The sequence below is a fragment of the Triticum urartu genome, chromosome 3 (assembly GCF_003073215.2).
Source record: "Triticum urartu cultivar G1812 chromosome 3, Tu2.1, whole genome shotgun sequence".
NCBI classification, from domain to species: domain Eukaryota; kingdom Viridiplantae; phylum Streptophyta; class Magnoliopsida; order Poales; family Poaceae; genus Triticum; species Triticum urartu.
The window spans coordinates 433,118,396-433,128,048 of record NC_053024.1 but is presented as its reverse complement, the minus strand read 5'-3'; the positions used below and the strand labels follow the sequence as shown (position 1 = coordinate 433,128,048).

At 40.7% G+C, this 9,653-nt stretch overlaps 2 protein-coding genes and 1 long non-coding RNA gene across 4 annotated transcripts; 2 read left to right on the top strand and 1 right to left on the bottom strand.

Moving 5' to 3' along the window:
• Window positions 1-82: 82 nt before the first annotated feature.
• LOC125544217 (peptide deformylase 1B, chloroplastic-like) lies at window positions 83-1,571 on the top strand. Its single transcript, XM_048707820.1, has 4 exons — window positions 83-369; window positions 665-727; window positions 1,186-1,288; window positions 1,383-1,571. Exons 1-3 carry the CDS (start codon window positions 121-123, stop codon window positions 1,282-1,284), a joined length of 411 nt encoding a protein of 136 aa, XP_048563777.1. The 5' UTR covers window positions 83-120; the 3' UTR covers window positions 1,285-1,288; window positions 1,383-1,571.
• A 2,027-nt stretch (window positions 1,572-3,598) lies between these two features.
• Window positions 3,599-7,924, bottom strand: LOC125544216 (polygalacturonase At1g48100-like). Of its 2 annotated transcripts, none has more exons than XM_048707818.1 (7): window positions 7,027-7,924; window positions 6,023-6,154; window positions 5,243-5,419; window positions 5,117-5,161; window positions 4,826-5,033; window positions 4,276-4,466; window positions 3,599-4,193 (listed from the first exon to the last, which is right to left on the bottom strand). In XM_048707818.1, exons 1-7 carry the CDS (start codon window positions 7,495-7,497, stop codon window positions 3,798-3,800), a joined length of 1,620 nt encoding a protein of 539 aa, XP_048563775.1. In that variant the 5' UTR covers window positions 7,498-7,924; the 3' UTR covers window positions 3,599-3,797. The 2 variants fall into 2 exon arrangements, with proteins under 2 accessions (XP_048563775.1, XP_048563776.1); XM_048707819.1 differs by having other exon boundaries at window positions 5,117-5,158.
• Window positions 4,091-8,734, top strand: LOC125544218. The gene is made up of 5 exons (XR_007299327.1): window positions 4,091-4,227; window positions 4,875-5,043; window positions 5,122-5,177; window positions 7,954-8,123; window positions 8,348-8,734. It is a non-coding gene; the product is annotated as an uncharacterized LOC125544218 (long non-coding RNA).
• Window positions 8,735-9,653: the final 919 nt, after the last annotated feature.

Genomic DNA, 9,653 nt, shown 5'->3' with positions numbered 1-9,653 from the left:
AAGCTTGTTAACATAGACCATACTTATTATCTTAACTATCTATATTATGTCACTAAGCGTTCATATATATGACAAAAGTATCAGATATCTAACAAATGATGGGAGTAGATAAGTTAGGGAATGCAACTAATATCCACCTTTGTTGATCCTATCATAGTACTCTTTATATTTAGTATTTGCGTTCTTCTGAAAAAGGAGGATTTTACTAATTTATGGGATATGGCATTTGCAATTATCTTTCACCACTGTGCTATGCAGAGACCAGACACTGTTAAAATTGATGCTCAAGATGCTAGTGGAGCAAAGATCAAAGTTAAATTATCAGAACTATCTGCAAGAGTTTTCCAGCATGAGTTTGATCATTTACAGGTATGAGCTTAACCTTGATCAAACTTAATTTTGTCATGTATTTATGTAAGATTTTTGAATTAAATCGTCCACTAGCCAACTAAATGAGTTCATTTACAGGTATGAGTTCATTTATGTGAATGACATATTCAATGGCCAACTAAACTTTACTTCACTGTCCATGTTACTTTTGATCCAACAAACCAATTGGGTCTAAGGACACCTCAATTTACGTAATGAAGGGCTTATATTGGTGTGTGAACACATTCAGCACTATAGTCACATGACCACTCACCATCAACTTGTGGATTTGCAGGGAATCCTTTTCTTTGACAGAATGACTATGGATGTTGTTGAGAGCATACATGAGCAGCTGAAGGTTAGTAGCTGTGAATCCGAAGTTGGTGTAGTTACACTGGGAATATCATTTGATATTAGTTATTGTGCTTATGTGCTCTCTCAAAAGCCAGCAGTGTTGTAATTATTGGAATAGTGGGGCGCTGCAAATAAGACACTAATGTCCCTCCAAATTTTGCTTTTCTTTTGGGAGAGCATAGAAGCACTAATTTGCTTGTTATCAACAGGGCTGTTCATGATGAAGATATGATCCTTTTTTTTGTAAATGTGTTAGTCTTTCTTGGTTGGAGTTTTTTTTTAATGCTTTATTGGCTGGAGTTACATGACTTTGGGTTTTTGGTTTGTTAAGGTTTGGTATATTTGCTGAATGACATGGCATAATATTTCTTGAAGCATGTGCGCGTGTGTTTATGATTTGTTATGCCGTATCTCATTTTGTAACTTTGCTTACGCCTAGTCGAACTTTCTCATTTCCAATAGAGTCTGGAGGACAAATACGTGGAAATAACAGGACAAGCAAGCCCTGAAACCATATCAAACTACAGAGGGACAAAGGATGTCGTTAGTTTTTCAAGATGATTGCGTCAGTCTTCTTCATCTTAAACATGCCTGGTTTGTGTGTCTTTTCATGCTCTATTAAGCAATTCTGAAATCTTTGTCTGCTACTGTACAAACAGGTTCTGCAAACTTTCCAAGTGCATCATCAAGCTGAGCTACAAATTCAAGTGTTTGTGGAACTGTTTGTTGGTGCATACACTGCTGTCATTCTAGTTTTGGCAGTTTTGCTATGTCTAGTTATGTACAACATTAATGAAATTGTACACAGAAATTTCACTATTTATGAATGAAGCATTATTTTCCAACAATGAATATCTGAATAGTATTTTGCATGCTATGATATTGGGGATATACTGTACTTTCTCTCTTTCCACGAGATTGTGTTGACCTCTTCTTTTCTCAAAATTTAAAGTACAAAGCAAAGATTACATCCTGGCCGTAGTTGTAACAACCAAATAACTGAGCCATGAATGTGTATTTTATACAATGGCAAGTTCATAGCCTTTAACTGGATAATGCGCAGTGATGTTAGTGCATCTCTTGCATTGGCCAGCATGTATTATACGTACTTGAGAACACATCATATGCTAGTATATCTTTGTATAACATGGCTGTATGGCCCCATGTATTTTGCCATTATGTTTGTTTCTGGCATAGCAATATTTATATCAAACAATGCACTAAGAAATCCTAATCTTTCCGTGGTGGCAAATCTGGTGCAATGAAGTCCATGCAAACATGAAACTTCTTCACAAGCTGTTTGATCAACATAAATAAGGATTATTGGGGAAAGTGTTGCTTGAAAGCATATTGGTAGTAATATCTCAATAAGAATGGTGGTTGTGGTATATTTTCATGTTTATCAATTGACTTACTCCCTCCTTCCATCTATATAGGGCCTAATGCGTTTTTCGAGGCTAACTTTGACCAAATATTAGAGCAATAATATATGACATGCAACTTACACAATGCACACCGTTAAATTCATGTGTGAAAGGAGTTTTCAATGATATAATTTTCACATTGTGCATGTCATGTACTATTAATCTTGTCAATAGTGAAAGACGGTCTTAAAAAACGCATTAGGCCCTATATAGATGGAAGGAGGGAGTACATTGAGTTTACATGTGTGCTAGCATTATGTATGATGAAATTCCCTAATAATATGGTTTGATGTGATCTTCATACAAAACTCTACTTTTAAATAATAATCTGTTATAGTTAAGAAATGTGGTTAATGTAGATAGTTACATCCATTCCAAAATAGATGTGTGAATTAGTCTTGGTATTTAAATATTGTAATTTTGCTTCCTGATGGCAGCACTTTATTTATTTAGTGTTGGTCGTGATAATTTAGAGATGGGTATATAAGCTGTATGGGCCAACTATGTAAAAGTTAATGCCTTAGCTCATCCGAGTGCATGGAACTGACAGGCAATTAGATTAGAAGTTATAATAATGATGGAAAGACAGTAAAAATGCTTATGCGTTAACATGTTGGCTGTCCACCTAGAAGTGAGATCACATTGTAAGGTTCAGTAAGTGTTGCACCAATCTACGTATCTTCCATTATAGCTTATATTTGTTGTTCCCTTATTCAAAGATAGCTGATTCTCGCCGAGTTATAATGCTAGAAAGATGGTAAAAATGCTTATGCGTGATCATGATAACCTACTCCCTCCATTACTTAATATAAGACGTTTTTTAGTTACGGAGGGAGTAGTTAACAAATGGTCACTTCTCTGTCATGTTCTAATGGTTAATTTGCTTTCACTCATTCTATTTTTACACCATTATTATCTAATTAAGTTGATCTATTTGAACTTTTTTTTTCTATCCGTCCGTCAAAATCTTTCTAGCTAAATCTAAAAACACACACATTTCCTTTTCGCGCTGCACTGCTACATGTCTTGAATACAGAATGTGTATGTTGCAAATGCTTTTAGCATTTGTTGCTTAGAAGCTGGATGTATTGTACTTGTTCATTCTTCTAACAGTTCATTTTAATATCATTTTTCTGTTCCTTCTGCCCAAGTGCCAAAACAAACTTTTCCTTCGATTAATCAATCAGTATACTTTGTTGGTCATCTAAACATATTATATTGTAGCAATCTGTTTCTGAATCTTAATTGAGTTATTGCATATTGTACATTCAACATTGTCATTGGGATTCTTGGGTCGTTAACATTTGCTTCACCTTTACAGATGCTGGCACTGTTTTTATTAAATAGTAGGGTGTAGCAATGTGCAAAAGTGCTGTACTATTATTTTTTAACACTTAATACTTTGTATTAGCATAGAATAACATGCGCTATATTTTTTCAGCTCACACATATAATCTGCCTGCCTGCCCATTTTATATGAAAATATCTATGTTTCCTTTACCACAAACATGACACACTTGCTGTGATAACAAAACATAAATTAACTGTGTATATATGCACATGACGAAGCAATGGTGCAAAGGGTCGGAAGCATCACAACGACCACTCATGAATAAGCACCAACTAATGGATGAGGATACTATCTGTGTTTCAGCATATGTCATGGTATGTCTGCAAGTTGTTCCCAGCAGGTTTTCCAATCTGCAGACAAGCTATGGGAGGGATGGTTGGAGTGAAGAGTTCCCCAAAAGCTTGCCAACAGAATGGATTGTTTAGGTGGTAGTGGGCTATTTGCACGGGTTTAAGTTGTACTCCGGTAAGTGTGATCCCTGAACAAGGTGAGCTGTCACTGCATGCAAAATGGAGAGGCTTGATTGTAAATGTCCCTCTGATGTTCTCATACTGAACGCCTGATACTGCCACTGCTGATGTTTGATTTGTGCAGGTTCTTTTGTCGCAATAGAACTGGTCTATCATAATAGGTGTTTGAACTTCGGAGACTTGTATGTTTGAGAACCTTATGTCTTGAACCAGTCCTATACCACCCTGCAAGGAGAATTCAATTGGTTTAGCTCAGTAGGTATTATGAGTTTATTCTGCATGCTCTTTCTTTAATTATTGATCTTACCTGCCAGGTCTTGATTCTGACACCAGTCATTGTTCTGAACATGTTGACATCTCTTACTGTTACATTAGAGACGCATGCTTTTGTGTTGTCCCGGCCTAGTCCACCAATGCTGATTCCATGGCCTGGTCCACAATTCACATTGTGTATGTATATGTTGCTACATCCTGTCTGGATGGAGATGCAATCGTCACCTGCATGGAACAAGACAAAAGATGCCATGTGATCTGTGCTATATACTCATTGTACTACTTTTGTGTAACTGCAAAAGATGCTTCGATACGATTCGCCACCCTTTTCCAGTGTACCCTAAGTCTGGAACTGTCCGCCGCACTGCAGAGCTTGCAGAACAGAGGGACATGCTTTCAGTTGATCATATGCCTTATATTATAGTTTGTTGGAATATATAAATTGTCTTGTGTTCTCAAATTCTGGTTGAAGATATGTTTCACGTGGACACGTGTTGGCAAAAAAAATTGCTGAACATAATATGAATGCATGCTAGATTGGCAAAACAAAATTCTTCTTGAAGTTAGTCATAAAGAGGAATTACCGCAAGCCAAGTTGGTATGATGAATGCTGACATCTTTGGAGTTCTGCAGGTGTATTCCGTCGGTGTTGAGACTGTTCTCAGGGGAGGATATTGTCAGGTCGTGGACCAGCACCCCTTGACAGTTGTCAAACTTGAGATGGCACTGTGAGCTGTTGACAATTGTGATGCCAGCCACTACGACATTTGAAGAACCATAGAACCTCAATGCCTGCATCAGAGTATGGAATCAAAACTGCCAGATGTTTGTTTTGGTATACAGTACTGAATGTGCACTAAAGATAGTGATCTTACCGTAGGTTTAACCCGTGGCATCCTTTCAAGCTCCTGATTGTACTGCTGGAATGTATCCAAGGTTAGTGATTAATAGACCAACTTTTGAATTGAGTGATCTAGTAATACTAGATGGTCGGGTCTTACTGTGTCGTCATCCTCATCGTCATTTGGGTCTGAGTAGGTCCACCACTGTTGCCCCCTACCATTTATGGTGCCACTGCCTTGAATTGATAACCCACTTAGTTTGGTGAATTCAAGCCATTGAAGCAAGCCAGAACCCCATGCTTTAGCATTTGTTGGGGCTAAGATCGTCCCTTCGAGCTGCAAAATTAGCACATCATTTAACCCCGTTATGTTTTTGTCTTTCACCTTTGCCAGATTGGAGTTTGTTTCTCTTTGTACACATGAAAATTTCGTTTCATTTCTATTTTCAAACATCCCACCACTTGAAACCTGCCGCGGCGTGATCTTAGACGTAGAAATAATTTAAATTACTCCCTCCAATCCTTATTACTTGTCGCTCAAACAGTCGAACGGATGTATCTAGATGTATTTTAGTGCCAGATACATCCATTTGAGTGACAAGTACATAAATATAAGACGTTTTAGAGACTTGTATGGTCACTCTAAAACATCTTATATTTGTGAACAGAGGAGGTATCAATGTGGCATTGGAAATGTTTTACGGTCTTAAACATGAAAACACTTCGAATTATTTTGATATATCAAATGTAGCATTGGAATCTGTTACATGCTCATAACATCAAGAGATCATTTTCCCTGCATATGTAAGAGTACATAGGAGTTGTGTTGTTCAATGCAGGTACATATTTGTATGTTAGTATGTTAGTATAGAATCTAGAAGAAAGGGAGGCAAGGGGAAAGCTTTCTCAGGTGCATATTTGGCATTAGGTGCAGAATTACCTGGAAAAGAATGTTTGGTTTGCAGTAAGGCCCAGAAAAGGAGATTGGCCCAACAAGGAACTCTAGTTCTGATGGTACGAGAACTGTAGACGCTCCCAGCTTGCACGCAGCAGCCCACGCTGCTTGAAAAGCCTGCATGCACACTAATTTATTAGAGGTTTGTTCTCAAAAGACTAGACTAAGCTAATCATAGTACTCCTATATAGTTCCACTGTGCCCCTATGGTTTTGTCGGAGTGAAACTATCCTAAACCGTACCCAGAAAATGAGGATTTCTTTTGGCTGAAAAGAAACCCAAGTACACTGTTAAATGTTGGTTGAAGCTTAATTTTTGGAAACTTTCAATGCATCTCCCAATTTCCATGAATTTAACCACCATTGATTTTTATTTTCTGGTGTGTATTTTGGATTTCAAGTATGCCTCTACATAAAACATTTCAATCTTTTTAAGAAAAAAATTTAAGGAACTGGTTTTCCAGAACTATATAACACTAAAAAAAGGTATAGTTGGTCGATCCCAATTTTTGCCATCGATATGTTTCCCGCGTGCAAACAATATTTTGAAAAAATATCGATGTTTTTCTTGCGAACCCTGAATATATTCTTCAGTTTTTTGTTAACCCTGACTTGATGCCCACTTTGTTCACCAAGAGAACGTGATTCCTCAAAAAGGGGAAGCCGTACCAGCTTGAAGTGTGGACATGTGAAGGACAGAACAATCCAAAAAGAAACAAATAAAATTTCCGGCAAGCACAGGCAGTCATGCAAATACTGACTACAGAAAGGTATGTCACTAGTGACAATTTCCTGCGGCTCTGCACTGGAAATCATGTGAGAGTAGTCGATGATCATGGATCATAGGACAGTAATCATGCGTGGGTAATGGGCAGTGCAAAATGGAATTGGCAGTGAGAATTTCTGAGTCGGGGAATGCATGATGCTACACAAGTTAGCGAATTTTCTCTCGATAAAACAGCAATTTGAGGGGCAGTGATGTTGACCAACCTTTGTATCGTCTGAAATTCCATCACCCTTGGCTCCGAAATCAACCACGTTAAACACCGCGCCCGGTGAGGCTGAGGCCACAGGTGGTGGCTGCGGCGGTGGCTGCCTGCCCTTTCCACAGCTTGGAGATGGAGGCTGTGGACTTGTATGTCCATTGCCTTTGGCAGGGCTCGGCTTGGGGCTCGGGCTCGGGCTCGGACTTACAGGTACATTGGGGCTTGGCTGGTATGGCGTCTGGTGTCCTTTGCCAACACCAGGGGGGGCTGGTGGCGGGCTTCGCCGGTTGCCCCCGTGCTGCCGGTGGGAGCTGCCCTTCTTTGCCTTCCCTTTCTTCTTGAGCAGAGAGGAGCTCGGCGAGCTCCTTGGCCTCCAATGCTTGCCTCTCCTCGCGTCACAGACATCAATGGTGGAGCATAGAGCAAGCAAGACAAGGAGAAGCAGGAGGCCGAAGCCTTTTACTCTGAGCTTCATCCTTGTGTCTGTTGTACCTGTTGGCTAGCTGTGTGGAGAGTGTTTGTACGTGCTTGGGGAGTAGATAGATAGACAGCATACACAAGAGGTGTGGATTGCTTGTGAGGAGGGAAAGACAGAGGCTTCTCTTTAAATAACAAGCTTCAGATTCAGGGCGGCCACGTTTGCGCCTCCCTCTCAAGATTAGATGAAAATGAATGCGGGAAATGGGGCCCCAACTCACGTGCATGCAAAGGTCTTGTAGCTGCACAGGGAATTGGTAAGTGATGTCTTCTTGTTGCTTATGCTCCTCGCCATGATCATGTATGCTTGGCAATTTGTTTACGGCGGTTATTCAGTGAGAACTTGTCGGTGGTGAACCACATCTATTATGACATATTCAGTAATCTCTCTCTGCTATAATCACATCTATACCCTTTGCTCCGCATCTTCTTTGACACCGATTTACTGGAACAGGAATGAAGCATACGATTTATTCACGAGCAGATTTTGTGGGGAAACAAAACGGCCGTTCTCCTTTATATATATCCTTCCCTGTGGTCCAAGAGATCACGTGCAATTAGAGCGCTAGTATGTCCAGTTTGGCAGCTAATCCAAGATCCATATGCATTATGGAGGATACCAAGGTGATGCACAAACCCAGAGTCTATATATTGGCTGCCTTCATATTGTGAGACTCACTTGTCAATAGGACATTAGGACATCCTTTTTTTTTATTGACCCTGCTAAAATGTCCTTTTCATTCAAAATCGCCATATCAATTGTGATTATGCTGATCGGCCCAATATACGGAATTACTAACGCTCACATGCATCTCGCTGAACCAAAATATTTTTTGTTCTGTTTACAGCTCTAAGAAACAAGGAGGGAAGCAAGTAAAAAAAAAGTCATCTCAGGCAAGCCTAACAGCTCATTTGCTTTGCAGAATTTAGTCAGTTTACCCAGATGGCTATGAATGTGCTTTACCCGGCATCCTCGGCGGTTTTGCCCCCGTGTTCAATGATAGACATGGTTGTCCGTACGTTTAGGCCTCTTTTGGTTCATAGGATAGGATTATCATAGGAATAGGAATCTTGTAGGAAATGAGATGACATGTATCTCAAATCCTATGAGTAGGAATAGGAAACAAGATGTCATTTGATTGACACCAAAGAAATTTTTCCAGAGTCTAGGCTCTTTTTTATTTTTCTATGAAATGTGGAGGATAGGAACCAATCCTATGTAGGAATTGAAATCCATTCCTATGAACCAAAGGGCTCTAAAGGAAAAAATCCTATAAGAATCCTATCCTCTAGAATTCCTATGAAATTCCTCTAAACCAAAGGAAGCCTTAATCTATAGAGGTGCCATGCCAGATCCCTGCTTCTTTGTTTTTAAGCTGTGGAAGATTGATGCGTCTCTGCCATGCCATGGCTGTGCACGCAGTGCAGTTATGCGTATGTGCCCACTTTTCGATCGGTTGCCAAAACCAAAGGCAGACATGTGATCGATCACTGACGGGACGAGCTAGCATCTAGCCGAGGCGGAGGCTAGTCCGTTTCTGAACCAAGCATACGTACTCCCGTGCCCGTGGCAGCCAACGGTTTTGAGCTGCTCGCGCACATCAACCTTGTACGTGAAGGTGAAGGTGAAGCTGGTGGGAACGAAGCCCACCGAATTAACGTGTGGCCATGAACAGGGCAAGAGGGCGCGGTAGAAGACGAGCGCGCGGACTGGCGCGCACATGCCCGGCTCACATGGGGGCAACGGTCACGGGCGGAACGCAAGAGCCGCGCGTTTGTCCGCGCATCGCCCGGGCCGCAACCGCTGCCTGCCCGCATGCGGACGCCGTCGCAATCTCCGATTCCCTTCTCCCGTGCTCCTTGTCCAATCATTCATCCATACATCCATCTCCGCCATGCCGCTCATGGCCGTGCATCCATCGCTTATTAATACAGTAGTTGGCTTCCAAAATAGGTTGCCCCGCTCGGTCGGTGACTTGATCAGCCGTGACCTCTCCCCTAGGACAATGGTCGATGCCCACATTTTCAGCGCTATCTCCGTCTCCAAGACGATCGATCTCCACAGCCTACACGTCTCTTAGTGGTTGTTAGGCTAACAAAGATTAGCCATGGGATTATACAGAACGTGTTTTTAGCTGATGTTTAGCAAAACCG